Genomic DNA, 20,169 nt, shown 5'->3' with positions numbered 1-20,169 from the left:
TAAAAGATACCATCTTCATGATTTTGACTTCAACAAACCTGATGCATGCTTCATTATTTCTTGACCTGCATTAGCAACCTCATCAACTTGCTTCTGGTGATCTGCAATTTCCTCACTCAGTTCCTGTAAGAATAATTAAAAACTTTTTAAAAATATCAGATAAATCACCCATAAAAAGTAAGGATCCATTTGAAAGATGCAAAAAGAAATTATAATGGATTAAATTACATTGGATATCAATAATTAATCTTTGAAATGTCTTAAATATTTTCCTGCATAAAAAAATAATCAGTAAAAATTGAAATGAATTAAGTAATCTATTTTACAGCTTAATGCAGTCAAATGACTCACATCAAAATTAGTACATAGTAAGATTAAGGCCATATTTAATTTCTTGATTAGGAGTATGATATGTAATGGTCACAAATTTACTGAATTTTGAGATAAATTACATACAATTAAAAAAAGAAACTATATGATTGAACAAGATAATTTTTATATATTTACAGGCTTCATAATATCCATAACAAAAAATAGAAAATAAAATAAAGAAAACTTACAACAAGTTCATCCAGTTGCTCTTGCAGTTTATCAACATACACACTCAATGTGCGGAAGCGTGAAAAACGTGACGCCATTTCATCAATCCAAGCCATGAGATCTTCATAGTTCATGTTAAATGAGCCAAGTCCTTGGAATGCTTCAGCCAATAGTTGACCAATGTGTTCACTGTCCTCCACAACTTTAGCAAAATGGTTTGTGGCATCTTGCAATTTTTCTACGACCATCTGTGCTTCATCATCACCTACTAAGCTCATTAGAGTTTGAGCCACCTCTGTTAATTCTTCAAATGCAGCCTTGTGATCCATTATATCATCATGGAGAGCCTATAACAAAAGAATTATAATTTTTCATTTTCATTTGCCATTATTAAGAATAAATTACTGCAGACATTTACAATAACTGTGCATTTAATTAAAATTTTCTTTCTTTAATAAAAGTTTTATGTAATTTTGAGCTTGAGAATATGCATAATTTGTATTGTGTATAACAACAAGAAAATTTTTGTTGCAAATTTTCATTTGATACACAAGAATAAATTTGTACAGTTCGTTGAAACTTCTGTATCAATTTGACTGTAATAAAACATTCGTTTAGACTGTATTATCATACATACATTCTGCTTAGATTACAATTTTTCCATCAGATGCTTATTTACCTAAGCAAATTTGGTGTGTTTGTAAAGACTTAAAATTAATTCAGATAGGTATTCAATATGAAAAATTCTCTTTACAAAACTAGGTTAAGATGCATATCAATTTTTCCTCTCACTAGAATCATTCTTTTGGGATATGTTGCCACTCTTATTCAATACCTTACAATGTGGAAGGGCTGCGAAATTCAACATTTTGTTTCTATTACAGGATCTGCTTCTAACAAGTACATAAATTGAGACATAAAGATGAATACTGCCATGCAAATAAAAAAACGTCACAGTAGATTTGGAGAAAAGTGGCTTCACAACTATTTTCTTTCTATTGCTAATACTGTGAACACTAAAGTAGAAATTCAAAAAACTGATAAAACAAAATCTTTTGCAATAACAGGGTGCATAGCCAAATTATTCAAAAAAAAAATAAGCACCTTTTAAGCACTTTTCAAGCACTCAAAAAATATTTTTAAGCACTTATGCTACGCACCCTGAATAAGTATCTTATACAGAAATGCTAAATAAAAAATCTCAATTTTGAATTTGTTGTCGCTTGACTTTTGCATGACAGAATACTTTTGTGTCTTTATACTTAATCATTATTTTAATGCTGTATCACTGATGTTTCTCATGTCATTTTAGGGCCAGTTTTGGAAAGCGAATGATGTGAGCACAAACTAATAAATAATCAATGAAATAATAAAACAAAACCCAGGAAAAAATTATTTATAATAAAAAAATTGGACCATAACAGATTTAAAAAATATAGTGCACTATTTGTCACCATACACTTTTTCTCAAATGCAAATTTATTATCAACACAACCATGGGCATGCAGGGGTCCAATTTTTGAGGGTGATAACTAAATTAATCAGTTATAATAGTTGTCTAAATTTCACAAATAAGAAGGAAAAAAACATCTTAAATATCTGCAAAAAGATTAATAATTTTTATCTCTTTCATGTTTATATCTTTAAAGAATTTAAATTGATGATAATTCATGAAAAATTTCTTTATGGGTCTGAAATACTGAGGGGGAGGATTTGTAACAATTTCTAATTATTGAGGGGTACATATACCCACCAATGACGCCTGCAAACACAAATGAGTGAATCTCCTTGTACATGAAGATTTGATGATAAGAAAAAAGACTTTTTATCGATTTATTGAATCAAAATTGTTGGGACATTTGAGAATTCTAAAAACAGAAAAATACCTCATGCTCTATCATACGTTTCCTAATTTTCTCCTGGTCTGTAGGAATGGTAGCCATTGCTGCCAACTTCTTCTCAGTTTGTTCTAACCACTCTTCTAGAGGTATAATACGATCTTGGAATTCTTTAGCAACTGGTATGGTTCTTTCGAGTGCATCAGTGCGTTCCTGAGCAGAATTGGACAATTCATCAAACCTATGCATTAAGTCATTCAGTTGAGATTCTATCTGCATACGTTCCATAGGTTCAGCATTTTTCATTATTTCTGATCCCATTTGCATCAAAGAGGACATGCTGTTTTGTCGATCGAAAAGTAGTTTATTCAGGAACTATAAAAATAAAAAAAAGAATAAGTAGTAGCATAAGTGAATAAAACGTGTTAAAATGTGAAACTACAATGTTTGAAACCACTACCTTCTGTTCTTGTAATTGAGCTTTAACAACTTTATAATCAGCGGAAGGAGGTTTTTGATTAGCAACCATTTCTTCTGTATCTTCCAACCATTTCTGCACACCATCCAGGGCATCTTGGAACTTACCAGACTGTAAGAAAGCTATATCCAGTTTTCTCTCTCTCTCATTCATCTATAATAAATATTATTTTAAATTGTTACAAAATAATTCATTTTCAAAGGAGAAACATTATTTGGAAATTGCTGAAATAATTGTTTGCAACATTAAACAGTGTTTACAGCATTACTAGCAAAAATATCTTTGGCATTTTTCAATTATAATTGTTGCGTCATCCTCTCTCTCTTTAAAAGTAACAGTGCGGTATAGTCAGATGCTTCAAGGATTTTGATGAGAGCGGTTGTAACTAGTCAATCTCCTTTGCTAACAATTTTGAATAAAGTTAAAAGAAAATTGTGAATTTGCTTACCAGCCTAATTATCCCTCTCCTGCTCTTTTGATTTTAATATTGGATATTTTTTACAATTAATAATTTTACAATAATTATGTAGTTTCAGTCATTTTACAGTCTAATAGTTACTAAAAAAATATGTTAGACTACAGGAATTATATTTGTACAAAAATATATATAAAAAAAAATTAGATTAAAATTTTCTTTTTCATTCATATTCAAAAACGTATTAATAATTGATTTTGTAAATGAAGGACATTAACGATTTCTCCTAGATCTAAATAAGTGCAAATTTGAAAAATGATTGTTCGGGAGTGAGATGAGTCAAAAATGTTTTACATTTAATACAGAAAAAGACACCGACGTTTCATGCTTTATTTCATAACCATAAATTTTTAAAATGCTCAATATAATATTTTTCACCTATTTTGATTTAAATTAAAACAATATAATAAAAAAATATAAACAATTATCGCATATGCTATATAAACAATTACAATTTAAAAAACTCATATATTGCAAAATACGTTTCATGAATAATCATTTGATATTAGAGAAGCAATGATGGATCTCTTACTTTCTGTTTCAAATTGTTCCACTTTTCATTAAGAGAATCCAAGTCTTGTTCCAATATAGATGTATCCACTCCTGAGGATGCAGATTGGATTAAACCTTGTCCAACTTTGTTGATGCCATCTATCTGTTTTCCTAGTGGCTCTAATCTATCTTTATGGTAGTGCTGTAAGTAAAAATTTTTTTTAAGTTCTCACTTCTATTAAATAAAGGTTATCTCATGTGGTGCCTATAAATAAATTAAAAAGCCCTTAAAACTTATTATCAATCCATAAAATATTTTAATATTAATCTAAAAATTACAAATATAAAAAAAAATGCAAACTATAATAAAGCTAATTTAAAAAAAAGCTAAAAAAAACACCATAGAGATACGAGCATACAAATTTTAATAGATGAATTTTTGATATGATTAAATTAATGAAATGCACATAATAGCCCAAAACTGTGAACATAAGTCATATTGTTAACTTAAGCCACAAAAAATTATTTAATCAGACAGTGTTATATGTACCTCTCGAAGAGCAAATATCAGTTGGATACTTAAGTGTTATAACACCTGTGTTCACCAAAAGAAAACAACCCCTTAGAGAGAGTAGGATGATTACCTTAAATTCTTCCTGTTGAGAGCGAATGGCATCAACTTCTCCTCCAACAGATTTAAAAGATCGTTCTTCATGAATAGTATCTTCCAAGTCTCTAGATATATGAGTGTAGTCTTCATAAAATCTTTCTAATCTTGTTAACATAGCATCCAAATTATTATCTCTCGTTTTTGCTCTTTCTTCCAGTCTAATGAGTTGGCGCTGTAAACTATCCAACTGAAAAAATATCAAATTAACAGATATAATTTATGAAAACTATATACTCTTAAATTATTATATGAGTGGGTTATTTTTTCTTAATATTCAAGAAAAAAATAGAGGGATTGTAATTCATACATAAATTGGACGAGATTAAGAGGATGTTTTTGTGTAGCTTTTAAAAAAATATTCATTGAAACAGTTAAAAGAGTTCAAAATTTCCTGTACAGTTGAAAACTATTATAAAGAATAAGAATGGGGTGTCCTTTCTTTGTCTTACTCTTAATCCCACAACCACTCAACAAATACGGCCATAGGAATAATAGACATCAGACGAATAAGAAATTGTCGCCATAGTAATAATTAACAGAGACGATCCTACGAAAGCCATTGAATAAATCCTAGTACTTCCCTGTTCATTGTTGACCATTCTTTATCGTTTCATTTTTAAGATTGCGTTGTAATGCAATTACCTATGTAACCACCCACGTAATTCTATGTCCGAAATCGCCGAAGAAAGGCTCAAAGTAGAAACACAAACAAAAAACAGCCCCTCTTCTTGTAAACAAAAAAAGGTAAGTAAAGGTTTTTAAACTTTAGTTCCTTAGAGGGATATATCTCATGTTTTTATAGTTTTGGTAACAATGGTTTAAAGTGTTTCCTGACTTAGGAAATATGTTACCTTGTACCATATGATTTCATTACATACAATTTTGATAGTATATATTCTAAAATATATTTTAAAAAAACATTGTATTTTATAGTTTAGAAAAAAAAGTTAAAATGATACACTGTATTTACCTGATTTCGACAACCTTTAGGATCTGGTGTATAACCGTGAGTGATAATGTCATTACATTGATGTTCAACATCTTCAAAATCATCTCTGGCTCGCTTCAGTCGATGCAAATAATTCTAGAAGAAAAATTATTCTTAATGAGATGCACATACTTCAAATCACTCATTAAATAAACCTTCTTGCTTTAAAATGCATGTCAAGGAAAAATGAGTAGATGTATGGTAAGGAATTTTAAAACACTAGAAAAAGAAAGTGACTCAATTCTTATAAGAATATTATTTATGATGCTAAGACAAATTTAAACCTTAACTTTTCATGTGCTCAAAAAAATAAAATTTGGATCACTAGTGTAATAACAAAAAATAATTTTTGTTAATACTTTTCATAGATATTGTGAAAATATATGAAAACTTACAAGAATAAAAGTAATAAAATGCATGGAACACAAAAGAATTCACTTTTTTTTTCAATTATAAAACTATGCTTTTAATATAACAGCGTTATTAATTAGTGCTACCTAATTCTCAAAGCAGAGTAATTTAAATTTCTAAGTTATATGTTAATATATTTTAAAATTACATTAATATTTGTTATTGTAATTTTTTGTAGTTTTTATAAATTGGTATATTTAGGAAAATGTTGCTGTTCTATACTACAATATTACTTTGTCTAATAATATGAAATAACTGATTTTGTCCTGTCGAGAGCAAATAGCAATCAAGAATTAAAAAGTCAGCAAAGGAATTTTTTTTAAAAAAAGTTTATTGCTATGCACAATCAAATTTTGTTTAAATTAAATTGAAGAATGACAAATGGAATAAAAAGCACATTCATGATTAATTTAAAAATGTTAGGAAATAAGAAAATATTATTTTAAAGATTTTTTATTGAAATATCCTTATAAAGTAGATATAAGAGTTTAAGAGCTAACTATGTTAGGTAACCAGGATACTAATTTTAGAAAACTGAACACACAACAATATATTTTTTTAATAAAATGTGATACTTCATAATATTGAATAAATATATGTATTTAGGGAATCAATAAAAGACACTGGTTAAATGATCTATATTTTTACTAAAATAATCAGTAGGTAAAACTGGTTAGTTCAGAGAGAAATAGAGAAATGAATAAACTCCTGAATTTTTTTTTAAAATTGTGAACAGAATCAATTATGAACAAATTGTATTTATGAAACGCAAATTTTTGTACTTTCAACAAAATGTATGATTTTTTTTTTGGATTTACTCAAACATACGAATATTAACGTATTTTGCAATAGGAGACAAATATTAATAATAAAAATAACAAATTATTTAATAAATAAAACTAGAATACACTTTTAGCACAGAATTAGTGAAAATTAAAGTAATTATAGTAAACTATAAATATAATTACTTTAATTTGATTAATTTGGGCATTTAGTGTCTTCACATCCCTTGCAATAGGAGACATATTATCCAGTTCTTCTTCTAGGTGATTTAAATCTAGGTGAGCATCTTTCATTTTGTTCTAAAAAAATTATAAATAATGAATCATTGATCAAGTAATAAGAGTAACATTTTATTGTAATAATTACTTCAGAGTTACATACATTAAATTGAGCAATAACTTCAGAGGCAGATTCCAGATCACAACATCTATCTTCTAATTTTTGAGTTAAAATTCTATGGCGATTTTCCAAGTCCTCTACTTCATTGGTGATATGAGAAGTATCGACTGAGGGTGAAGCCTCAGATACTAAAATATCAACATAGTCTCTCAAACCATTCAACTGACGTTTTACATCGCCTGCTTCGTTTAGAAGAGCCTAGGAAATAAATAAGAATAACAGCTCTGCAATTTACTTCAATTTTAGCTCTATTTTTCATTAAGAAAACAATCTAAAGTTTATTTGATACATATGATTTCAAAAATTTCAATGTTAAGGAGAAAAATGTTAGAAAGGTATTAAAAAACTCATAGCTTCAGTAAAATATTATTATTCAGTAACAAAAAATCATATACAAAGTCTACATTGTACTTTTTGACTGCATACTTTTAAAAGTATTAAAACGATAAATTAAATAATCTAGTGTTCAATAAATGTGTTTAACCTTAGATAACTAAACATTTGTCCATATAGAATCCCGGCATTTTGTGAAAATGGAGTTTTAAAGCATCATCTTGAAACATTGCAAAATTTAATCTACATTTTAATTAAAATTTAACAGTAGGTCCCTTCACTAATTTGTTTGACATGAAAAAAATATTCCATGCTAAACAGTCAAATTTTTCCACATTAAATGATGTTTGAAATAAGATCTTACCAACGGAGATTGGTATTTTTGCCAAGTAAAGTATCAGCAAGCACTATTTTTTTTAAAATTTACATCACTAGAAAATTTCCTCTCATAAGAGTAAGATAGTTTTCATTGCAAATATGATTCATTCTAATGACATGTACAGTTGTTAATTGCAGATAAATTTTAATTAAATAAAAAAAGCACATAAAGTCAAATTATGTTTCACATAATTTACTTTTCATGTTAAAATACACACTTTTTTAGACATTTGATGAGGCTCCTTTAAAAAGGATGAAATTTGCTGCACACCCTGAAAATTAAAATTCTTTTGATAGTGTAAATATAAATAGTTACCTTCATCCTGGCTAATAATTTTGGATCTTTTGAACTATCTCCTAAAGCATCATGGGAGAGCAGCCTGTCTTCAAGTCTATGCAATGAGTGATTAACATCACGAGCTTTATCTTGATAAACATTGAGTTTATGAGAAATATCATCTAATGCTTGAGCTCTTTCCAACACATCTATAAAATTAAAGAAGTCTTTTAAATTTTGGATCAACATATCAAGCATTTTTACTTATGACTCATTTATAGATTTTACTTATTTTTGAAAAGTTCAGATTTTTTATATCCTTTCATTTAGAAAAAAATTCTGTTTAGTAATGAATAAAGATGGGATTAATTCATACATCGAATCTACATAACAAATTCTTTTTTTAATATAAAATATAAGAGAATGGCTAAAACAGGTTAATAAATACACTTGCAGATTACGCTGAAAAAGATTTAAAATGCAGAATTATTAATTTTATCATTCACAGAAAGTGACACAAAACACAAGAAGTATTACTTACCATGATTCAGTCTGTCCCACCTTTTTCTTAGTCTGTCAGTATCATCTCGAACATTTTCAACATCAATGTCACAGCAGGAAATCAAAACTTCTCCAAAGTTACAAGTATTTTCAAATTCTTGAGAGTGCTTAATGAGATCATTTTTAATACCCTAAAATTTTAAAGTACATTTTAACAAATTGGATTCAAAAAATTGATAAATAGCTGAATTAGCAATCAACCTATGATCTTATGTGCTATCCAACCAAATGTTAGCAAACCATTGTAAGTTATACATTGCAAGTGTAGTATATCCAAGAGCTTGTTAAATCGGGTATTTGCCACTTGATTGTGCATGATGTGTTAACATTACAGCTTTGAGGCTTGGATTTATTATCATGCCTAATAAATTATCAGAACAGATTTTAATTTGCAAACGTGAGTGTGTGCTAAACCCGAATGACTGACATTGCTTGAAAGTATTTAATTGTGGATAGCAAACTCATTTGGTTTTGGAAGGGTGATTTCAATATTAAGGTGATCATAATAAATATTACTCCAATTTAATTATGGGTTATAAACGGGTTTAATTATGGGAATTTTTTATACTCTTGGTTTATCATAATGATGTTATCAACTAATACATAATAATGATCTTTTTCCATTTGAACACATAACTATTCAAAATAATTTGACTCAAAAAGAAATGCTGTAACCAAACATAAAAAAGTGCAAACTAATATAGAATTATAAGTCATTTTTAAATCTAAAATGTAAAAAAAAAAAATCCTTATTTTGAAGAAAAAAAATATATTATTGGAAGTATGAATGAGAAGGAAGCACAGATAGGTTTAACAAATAAGTTATGTGCCAAAGGAAGTTATTCAAAAATATCCTTTATCGTTCGTTCGACAATATTGCAACAAGAAATGCTGATAATGAATGAGAATTTAGTTACGAGCTCTGAACTCTGTTGATATGCCAGCAAAACTATTTCAGATATCATGTTTATTTCAGCAACAACTGAATTCCAAAGATAAATTTGATCCGAAGGTAGACTCGTAAAACCATGCCTAGAAAAGAAATGACTGCACACAAGTGATGCAGTGGACAATGAAAATTACCATTGTAAATTGAGAAAATAGTTGTACAAATAACTTGTGATTTTACTTATCTACAACATAAAATAACCGCACAAAACCTTAACACTGAACATAACAGTAAAATAGTTTATGTATTGTCATCGCAGTGAAAGGCTTAATTTTTACATATAGAAATTAAGGACATACTTAGGTCCAGGATAAAAAGTCAAGCAATTATATTTTTTTGGAAAAAATTACAAATAGAGAATTTGAATATAGCAATACTTATATATAACCAAAATTTAAATAATAATGGTTGGAATACGTAGAGAATGCTTTGAACTAAAACATTTAACCAACCTGAATTTCTTTAACTTGTTTATCAAGTTGAGTTTTTTGGAAACTGATTGGTTGCAAACTTTGAACTTTATCTTCACACTTGTTAAGCCAAGGTACAAAAGAATTACAAGAGTTGTGATATTTTTTGCAGTTCTCAGAGCATTTCTGTAGGAGGGTGTGTCTACAAAAAAGTAATAACACTTAATAAGCAGTACTCATGCTATAATAGATATTAATAAAATTACATCATCTCATCTGAATAATCTTAGGCATTTTAAAAATGTCTAAGATTTTTCCTTTTTTATGTTTTTGTAAAATATTTGCAATTTAATAAAATGTTTTCATTATGAATTCTCCAAGTATCAAGAAATGGGAAAGAAACATACCAGAGACACCCTATTTGATAATTAATTCATTCAATTAGATGAAAAGGCAAATTTGACTTCCTTAAAAACCCAAAAGATCTTAACAAGGAAAGTCACTGTGGCTCAGGAGGGAAAAAAAACGGTCTCCTCCGAATGATGTGGCTTATCCGGGGACCTAAGGTCTGCACAAAATCTGCTCCCAGCTCACACCGAGAACAGCGCTGATGTAAAATGTCCTCAGCGGTAGACAGATTCATAGGATAGAATCCAATTACTGTTGGGCTAATCATGGGAGGTTCTCGTGGTTTTCATTTCCATATAATGTAAAAGCGGGAATGTTCCATACAAAGTTTTCTCAGTAGGACAGTTTGTCTCAATGCTTGATCCAAAAGTTCCCTTGTCTTCTGGGTTGGGTTCAAAATTACAAGGTTATGGAGTGAAGCATTGTTAGCCATAAGCCTAAAAATGGGTTGACAATTCATCGGGTGACTAAAAAAATAAAATCTTACGGGTAAAAAATTTATCCTTCAATTCTTATGTATTGCTCATGTTTCGAATTACAAAATGAAAAAATATTTATAACCAATATCAAACTTAATACAAAAAGAGGATAATCAATATTATGGATTTATTTACAGAAAATGATCAAATTGTTCTTTTAAAATAGAAGAATAATAAGAATATGATTAAAATAACGATAAACATATAAACAAGTTTTTTAATAAAGGTTTATTAAGTCATAATTTTAATTTTGTACTCGAAAATAGGATTAAAACCCAAATTTATTTTACGAAGGAATAATTTAAAAAATACATTCCAAATAGAAATACATACAATATGATTGGATATTCAATTGTTCATAACTAAGACTAAATGTCTCTAGAAGTATTTCATTATGATTAATAATTAACTAAATAAAACTTAATTTATCACTTTTTTTTTAAACAAAAGACATTATTTATAAAAATATTATAAAAAATAGAATGAGATAAACTAACAAAATATTACAAATATGTAATATTTTTACATGTTTATTTTACTTTTATAGTAATATTTCTATTACCTATCATTTGCGATTTTACGAACTTTTTCCCACTGACGTTTAGTAGAATCCATTTTATTTTGAAGTTGGGCTGCATCCACTTTGCGAGTAACTTTTTGAAGCATGTCAGCTCCTTTACTCATCAATAAGTGAACTTCGTGATCCTTCGAAAGAACTTGCTTGTAAACACTCTGAAATTTAAGTCAAACAAATAAATAAATGCTGAAATATTTTAATGTTTGATTTAAAAAACAGTTTTTGAAATATAGTATAATATTTGACAGTAATAAGATAAGTAAGCAAATTTCACCTCGAACTCCTGAGCTTGACGTTTCAGGATGTCTTGGTCTGCCGATACAAGGAATTCGTGTGATAAAGTATCTTCCATATCGTTCAGCCATTGTTGAATGCGATCAAAAGACAGATAGAAGTCTTTGTCTTCTTTAAGGGCTGATTCGAGTTCAGCTTTTCTGTTGTCTACATTAAAGATGAAAGTTTTAAAATAGGACGACAGAAATAACCATTTAAAGGAAAACCATAATGCACTTAAAGACTTACTCATTTTCCTGTTCAGGTTATTATATTGTTTTTCCACACCATTCAGTTTGTTTTTTATTTCTGATTTGGAAGCTGGGTCACTCAAAACATCACAGAGTTGTTCACACACAGCTTCGGCACCAGCCAGTAAGGGGCGCTGATCTTCCAATTGCTCTTCTAAGTCCTTTCAGAGCCAAACAAAAAGAGTTTTGTTTTTAAGTACAATTTGATTATTAAATCCTCAAATCATGAAACTCCTAAGAGATTTTGTATTAAATTTAAAAAACAAATAAAGTTAATAAAAAATTAAGCCAAATTTTTAAAAAAAATTTTAGTATTAAAATTTGTTAGGAATAAATTCCTTTCTTTCGATGGAAAAGGAAACCTACCCACTTAGATGGGGCAAAAGAAGTCAAATAACAGAGAATCTATCTGTCATGTAATAAGTTTTGAGATCAAGATATTTTGCCAAAATTTCTGATGGCCATTCCAGTTTCAACAGAGAGTTTGAATCCTGCTTAATCCAAGAGGATGCACTAGGGTCATTTTTATGACCACATGCCTTCCATAATTCCTAATAAACTAGGCACCTGCTCATCCCTTTTTTATTAGTAGCCGAGTTTTCAACCCTTACAAAACCTTCACAAAAACCAATCTGTTTTTTGTGATAAATTAGAAAAATTTCAAGCATTTTTCCTCCCTCAAGAGATGTTTTATCAGTTACTGGGTTCATAGAATAAAATGACACCACATAACACTCATTTGTTCCACAAATCATTTTATTTTTTGTGGCTGCCAAGTGCAGTGTGTAATTTTTTGTTAATTAAAGTGATTTCAATGTGCAGTTTATCTTCATTTGGATCATGAACTACATGTTAAATATTAAACATTTTTTACCTAAGATCAGTGAAATAAAAATTAAAATACTTCCTCAAAAGGAGGTTTTGCTCGAGAAATGGCTGACTACTAGAACTAATAATTCATGCATTTTTTTTCAAGGAACATAAAAATTTATTTGTGTAGCAGCTGTCTTCGAGTAAACAAAATATAAATAAATATCCTTATCACAGTTTCATGTCTGCATTAAAACAATCATACGGAGGATAATATAATAATTTATATACTACTAATTATCAGAGAAGTAAACATGAACACGTTTTCTCAATTTTATCTAAAAAAAATGATAAAAAGCTTAAAAGAGTTTAGGAATAAATATTCAGTGTCTAAGATTCAAAAGTATTAAATTTCCAATGAAAATTATGTTATTTATTACGGTAATAATGAATTCATTCCATGACCCCGGCATGTCTTAACGTTCATTCAGCAGGTACACGTTTTCCCGTGATAAAAATAATATGTGCTAACCACATTAAAATATAAAAAACCCTAACAGTAAAAAAAAATTAATAGTTTGAATGTTATGAGGTTAAAAGATAATTTATTGTTTTTTCTTAAATTACAAATGTGAGAATTAGCTTAAAAATTATAAGCTTTTTAGTTCCATAAAAAATTAATTTTGACTTGATTTGATATTTGACCCTATTCCTTGATTTCTGGATTGAGCTAAAAATTGGATAGCTATTACAAATAATGTTTAAATGACCTACATTCATATTGTCAGCTCATTAATGGCAATTAAAAAATGATTCCCTATTTACTGTTTATTAGGATATGACTATTATTTTGTTCAACTAAACACAATTTAGAACGATTATTCTTTTTTTGTAACATAGAGCTAAAATTTAAAAAAAATCAAATTAGAAAACGGCAAAAACGGATAAAATTAAATATTTTTAACAGATATTCAACTGAAGTTATTTGATCAAAACAGTAAGCAAAACTTACATTCAGCTTTCTGAGCTGATCAACTGCATCAGTTCCAGCTTCAGAAAGATGATCAAAGTCATCAGAAATGTGTTGTAAGCGATCTTGAAGTCTGTTCAGACTGTCTTGGAATTCTTTTGCTGCTCCACTTGCAGCTGCGAGATTTTGTTCACGATCAGTTAATTTATTCATCAAATCATCCCAACGCAAATTTGTATTTTGTAGCTGTTCCCTTATTTTTTTAGCTGCTGGACTGTTTACATCAAGGTGATCTAAGATAGCATGGCCACACTCTCTGCTCTTATTTAAGATAGGTTCTTGTGATGTAAATTCATCTCTTAGCACCTACAATAATATAGTATCATTAAAAAATTATGTTTTGAGGATTTCAAAAGATTAAATCAGAGTTTATACGCAAAAAAATCAAAGTTAATACCTAAAAAAAAAAATATTTAATTCATATGCTCACATTATACTTTTCGTTGAGATGGGGAAGAAATTTTTTTTATATGGAATAAACTATAATTTTATCCATATCTATAAATGCATAATCTACTTTTTTAAAAGTCACCATTGGATTCAACTTGCATTCCCCTTTTGTCTTTTGTTATGCAACTAAATAAATTTTTTTAACACAACTACTCCCTTAAAGAGGCACCTATTTTAAGAAAGCCACTGAACAATATTGTTTGTTATAAAGATTGCAAAAATGCGTGAACTAATTGAGAAACTTAGTAGGATCTTGGTGATCTATTTATTTATTGAATATTTATATTTGTTAACTTTTTATCTATTAGTAGATAGCTGAGTGAATTTATGTTCACTAAGTATATGCTTTCAAAAAAATGTATAAATACCTGAAATTGTTGAATTTGTGAAGTAAGGATCTAAGTAGGATCTTGGTGATCTATTTATTTATTGAATATTTATATTTGTTAACTTTTTATCTATTAGTAGATAGCTGAGTGAATTTATGTTCACCAAGTATATGCTTTCAAAAAAAATTTATAAATACCTGAACTTGTTGAATTTGTGAAGTAACCATGCGAGGATCTGAGGCAATGGGACCCAGTACTTGGAACATTTTCTCTTTTTGACCTAACCATGTGTTCATAGCCTCTTGGGAATCCTGGAAATCTTTTAAATCTTGCAGGAATGAGGTCTTATCCTTCAGAGTGGCCAGTAATTCATTCCATCTTTGAGCTACACAAATTTATAATTTTTATAACATTTATTTAACAAAATTAGTTTTAGTTTAACTGGTGAAAAAGTATAAATTTTAGTATAGTTATAAAATAGGGATAAGAGTCAAAGCTATCATCACTGAACTAACTCGGACATGCTCTTAAGAGAGGAAAATAAAAAATTGAATATCAGTATAGAAGATTATAAAAAATGACTCACCTAAGTCAGACATTTGCATCTGTAAATTATCAATACCAGGTGTAGTAGGCTTTCTTCGAGCTAAATCTTCTGTCTGAGACTTTAATCTATCAAATTCTAATTGCCTTTCTAACATATCGTCCTGAATAGCCTGTACATAAAAAAAGGAGTTTTATATTAGATATATACAGATAGATTCTATATGAAGAAATAAAATATAAATCTCTATTTACTTTCAGAGCTTGTAGTTGCTTAGCTGCTTGGTCACGATGAACAGGCATAGGTTCCTTTGGCATTTGACGTTCTTTCGATTGAACGAAACTCAACAAATTCTTAAGACTATCTAAATACACTTTAACTTCATCTGAGAAGGAATTTATCTCTTGACTACGATCAGAAAGTTTTATTCCAATTAGACTATATCTGTGATTTATTTCAGCAAGTTGTTGTTGAATTGGAGTAAGGTCTAAAAAATAAAAGAGTAAAATGATTTTATATCAGGGTTGAACGCCAAAAATAATTCTAAAATTGTATAATTAATTATCTTAAACATTTCACACTATAAAAGTATTAAAATAATGGAACAATACAGAAAAGGAGTGAGACATTTTAATGCCAAATACCTTCAATGCCACCGAGATTATCTGCCGAACTTCTTGAGCTGCCAAATCCACTCGATATACTAGATAGTGGGCTTTGAATACCTCGTCCAGAAGGTGATCCATAATCAGGTGACCTGCGATGTTCTAAATTAAGAAATATTTTCATGTAAAAATGAAATACCATACAAACCACATGATTAATAAATACAAATTTTCATAGTTTTAAATGTGATATTACTCAAATACCTTTCATCCTCTTAAATAATACTAAAAAAAAAGTTTATTATTTACAATTGGAATGCCTTAAAAAGAGAAATAATATTAAAGGCAATTACATACTTGGTGGAGACATTCTGGTAGGACTTGCAGATTTCCTGGGACTTCCAGAATAATGTCGAGGACTTTCACCTTTTAGCATAGCGTCATAGCTGTTTCCAAGATCATTTACTTTGTCAATAGTTGTTGAGTAATCAGCATATTCCTTGGACAATGTCTAAAAGTACAATCAGTCTAATTAATTGAATACATTTTTACAAAACATTCTTTAGTCAGAAATAAATATTTCTATTTATGATGTAGTCTACAAAATTTTAAAAATAGTAAAAACATTGACGTTAAATATAGTAATAGCAATAACATTTAGGTAAAATAAAGCAGGGTTCCCACTCAATTTTCAAAAACAATTCAAGGACCTACTTAGTAATAGTTAGCATGCTAAAATACATGTTGAACAGATTTTATTACATTGAAGCATATATTAAGTTTATCAATCTTATATTGTTTTATAGTTGTGGCAATTTTTATTATGTGTAGAAAATTGTAGATTAGAGAATTACATATTAAAATTAATTGAAAAGTAATATTTAGCATAAGTTTCAATTTTAAAAACACAATATTTTTTATTACCTCAGTACTAATGTATTAGGAACTTAATAAAATCTTTCACAGAATAATATTTTTAACAGACAACAAAGTAAGATTTACAAAACTTTATTTTTTTAAAAATAGATCGCAAATCGCAAAGTGTGATTTTTAAAATTTTGTGAATACACTATGCTATATTTTTAAATCGCGTGTATACAAATCTCTATATGATACATGAAAATATAACTGAAATACATGAAACATGAAGATTGCGTAAATTACGTATCACAACGTATGATTAACAATTGTATGTTTCGTAAATTAAAACAATATGAATAGCAAATGATATAGTTTAAAAAATCCATGAAGTAACAAGTGGTAAATCAGGATGAGTGATACAGTAATCACTTTAAATGCAAATCGTGTTGCGTCATTCTTGGATTACTTTTATGTAAAACACAATGTGTGATTATATGCAAAAATCGATGCATAATCTGGTAGTCATTCCAATGCAAAATTTGATTTGCGATTCAATAAGTAACTTAAATCAAAATCTCTATGCGTGATTCAGAAGTCACATTGATGAGAATTGCAAATGATAATTCTTAAACACCTCTTATGCTAGTTGCAATGTGTAATTCTCTAATCCTTCTCACACGAATCTGAATGCGTGATTTGCATATCACTTGAATGAATATTATGATGCACGATTTAGAAAACACTTAAAATACCTATCACTTTGTATGATTTAGAAAACATTTTAATGCAAGCAAAATAAAAAGTTTAAAAAATCACACTTGTTTCAAAATTAGTGCATGCTACACCTGGTTAAAACAAGGCTAATACTAGACATGATTTTGTTCAGTATTTTCTTCTCACAATTGGTTTTTTACTATTTATTTTGTGATCAAAGGAGGTGTAAATAAGGATGGGAGATAAATTTAGACCAGACTCCTACTTAAACTATTCTTCAATAAAGAAAACAGCAAATTGAGAGGAAGTCATTTCGCTGGAAATTTATTTCGTTTTGTACTTTTTTGTAGGAAAGAGAATTATTATTATTTTGAAAATTACTCCGAGAAAATCAAAAACTTTTCAAGGACTACATCACAGAATTCAAGGAGTTTTGGGAGCCCTGATTTTTTTTCAAACAAAATTCAAGAACTTTCAAGTACTCTGGGAACCCTGTGAAAGAAAGCTGAAATTGATTTCATTCAATTGTTGAACAGAAACTTCCCAGGAGAAAATAAAATCCTTTCAATGTTGATACTCTAAGAAATATAAAAGATCAGATACTAAATATTTATTACAAATTTCAAATAATTAATACATCAGATTACTTTTATGTAATATGCTTTAAAACCTAGGGAAATCAGTCATCTATATAGAGACCATTGAACTTCTCCTGGTTACAATTTTGCTAAATTTCAGAAAAAATATAAATTTTTTACTTTTCAAAAAAAAAAAAAAAAAAAATTCAGTTTTTGCTGGAATTTTTAGCAACACAAGAAAAAAATGTACCCATCAGAAAACCTAGACTTTTTGCTTATGGTACTTATGCTGAAGCCTATTCTACAGACTTATAGTTGCACCAGTCGTAAGAAAACTTAGCTTTAAATGCAATGCTAAAAGGATACATACCTTGATTTCCAATGACTGTCTACGGAGCACCTCTTTATCCAAAGCTACAGGTTCTAAAGCATCCACTTTAAATTCCATGGAAGTCAACCATTCCAAAATCTTTGCTCTCAAGGCTTCATAAGCAGATAGTTGTTCCATTTTTTCTTTGTTTTTGCGGTGTTGTTCAGAGACAAAATCACCAAGTTCTTTCCACTGTTGCTCTAGAGCTCTCATTCTTTCTTTCACAACACTGGTGTCAGTAATGTCCCTTTTACTGACTAAAGTTTTGCCTGATCTCAACACTTCTTCAAACTCTTCTCTTCTAACTTCTTTTTGATTCATGACGTCTTCAGTTATGGACAAATCACTGGAATCTTTTTTCTGGATTAACTCTAACATGGCTGTCAGCCACTCTTCCATTCTTTTGGCACCAATTTCAAAGATACCAACAGATTTGCATATCTAAATAAACATTAAAAGAATCACATTATACTAATTTACGTTTTGGTCACTTTTGAGGGCATTCAATAAAATTCAATTATTCTTTTGTTTCACGTGAACAATATCAATTTCTTTAAATTTAAAAGACAAAAATAATATTTATTTACAAAATATATGTATTATATATTTAAAGCAAAAACATCTGCAATTCTGCACAGATTCTATTCATTATTAAAACTAAATTGAGTTTTTGATATGTGTAAAAATTACTGAACTATTTAAATTCTTTGAAACTCTAATGGGTACCTCTGGATTTTGAATTTTATAGTAATAATTTCTAAGTCTTTAAAGAAAACTGAAATTTAAGTGAAACAGAACTAAAATACTTTGAACACCTTGAAGAAGAGTTTCGTTTCATTTTTATATAAGTGGCTGATCCAATTCCAAGTTAACAATTATCATTACTCAACTCTATAGCCTTGTCATTTTGAACTCAACCCAGAAGACAAGGAAACTCTTGGATTAGACATTGGGACAAACGAGCCATTCTGGAGGACTTTTTGATAAATCTAACCTGAATTTGTGTTATATGAAGAGGAAAACCACAAAAACCACCCACAGTTAGCTAGACAGCAACGGAATTGTGAGGCGGGAGCAGAATTCACGTCACCGCTAGGATTCGAACACCTCATTGAGAGAGGAATGTTCAATCTTCAAAACGAAGAAGAGTTATGGATTTTTCTTCTAAAAATTATGTTCTATTCTTTAAAATAGTTTTCTGGCGAAAATATAATTTGACTTTATTTGTCTTTGAAGACCACAGGTTGTGCATGCAAAGATTTTTATTAATACTTACATCTTCAAGTAATTCTGATCTTTTCTGTGCCTTTTCACATAACTTTTCAAACCTAAGATTAACTTCTTTCAGCTTTGATTCTATTTTCTTTGCTAACCTTTGATTTGAACTGTTTAAAAGTTCTCTAGCTGAATCATTGACTGCGTCAAAAGTAGGTTTCTGACCATCGATATCTGACAGTAAAACTCTGTGAGCCTGAATCTATTAAGAGTATAAAACATATTTAGGTAAAGAATCATAGAATAAGTAAATAAAAATCTTCTGCAAAACAAAGATAATAAGATACAATGCTTTTCACTTAAGCGTAAATAAGTATTTATAAGTACAAGTGCTCAATTCATCAATAATACATAAAATTTCAAACACAATCTTAAAAATAAAATATTTATTACAATTTCCATAAAAGTGAATTAAGAGTTTTACCACACAACCCTTTAAAAAAATATAGGAAAAGAGGTTGTATCAGTAAAAGTAAAAAAGTGGAAATAAGTATTAAAAATGAATTGAAGAGTTGACATTAAAAAGTTTCTAGGACAAAAAGCAATTTTTTTGGCAAAAAAACATATCTTCGATAGAGTTGTTGTAAATAAGTGAAGTGCATAGCTTGTCATTTAGTTTTTCTAAAGGTGGAG

The 20,169-nt window shown here is 28.8% G+C and overlaps 1 protein-coding gene across 13 annotated transcripts in view; it reads right to left on the bottom strand.

Annotated features, from left to right (window-relative positions):
* The window catches only part of shot (dystonin-like protein short stop), a 245,124-nt gene that overhangs the window by 33,771 nt on the left and 191,184 nt on the right, over positions 1 to 20,169 (bottom strand). For all 13 annotated transcript variants that reach the window (XM_016051216.4, XM_071180282.2, XM_043046522.3 and 10 more), the window contains 23 exons: positions 19,538 to 19,738; positions 18,262 to 18,702; positions 16,096 to 16,249; positions 15,778 to 15,900; positions 15,388 to 15,620; positions 15,176 to 15,305; positions 14,787 to 14,974; positions 13,793 to 14,116; positions 11,969 to 12,131; positions 11,721 to 11,887; positions 11,432 to 11,601; positions 10,025 to 10,184; positions 8,604 to 8,754; positions 8,102 to 8,271; positions 7,057 to 7,272; positions 6,861 to 6,974; positions 5,464 to 5,577; positions 4,468 to 4,680; positions 3,864 to 4,025; positions 2,839 to 3,009; positions 2,427 to 2,753; positions 561 to 887; positions 39 to 123 (listed from right to left, as the gene is read on the bottom strand). In XM_016051216.4, the coding sequence (XP_015906702.3) occupies positions 39 to 123; positions 561 to 887; positions 2,427 to 2,753; positions 2,839 to 3,009; positions 3,864 to 4,025; positions 4,468 to 4,680; positions 5,464 to 5,577; positions 6,861 to 6,974; positions 7,057 to 7,272; positions 8,102 to 8,271; positions 8,604 to 8,754; positions 10,025 to 10,184; positions 11,432 to 11,601; positions 11,721 to 11,887; positions 11,969 to 12,131; positions 13,793 to 14,116; positions 14,787 to 14,974; positions 15,176 to 15,305; positions 15,388 to 15,620; positions 15,778 to 15,900; positions 16,096 to 16,249; positions 18,262 to 18,702; positions 19,538 to 19,738 (4,504 nt within the window). The remainder of the gene's footprint in view (positions 1 to 38; positions 124 to 560; positions 888 to 2,426; positions 2,754 to 2,838; positions 3,010 to 3,863; positions 4,026 to 4,467; positions 4,681 to 5,463; positions 5,578 to 6,860; positions 6,975 to 7,056; positions 7,273 to 8,101; positions 8,272 to 8,603; positions 8,755 to 10,024; positions 10,185 to 11,431; positions 11,602 to 11,720; positions 11,888 to 11,968; positions 12,132 to 13,792; positions 14,117 to 14,786; positions 14,975 to 15,175; positions 15,306 to 15,387; positions 15,621 to 15,777; positions 15,901 to 16,095; positions 16,250 to 18,261; positions 18,703 to 19,537; positions 19,739 to 20,169) is intronic.

This window comes from Parasteatoda tepidariorum, chromosome 1 (assembly GCF_982258835.1).
Source record: "Parasteatoda tepidariorum strain Cologne lab strain chromosome 1, Ptep-v5.0, whole genome shotgun sequence".
NCBI lineage: Eukaryota > Metazoa > Arthropoda > Arachnida > Araneae > Theridiidae > Parasteatoda > Parasteatoda tepidariorum.
Note: the sequence above shows the minus strand (reverse complement) of the source record. Positions and strands in the feature narration are given on the sequence as shown.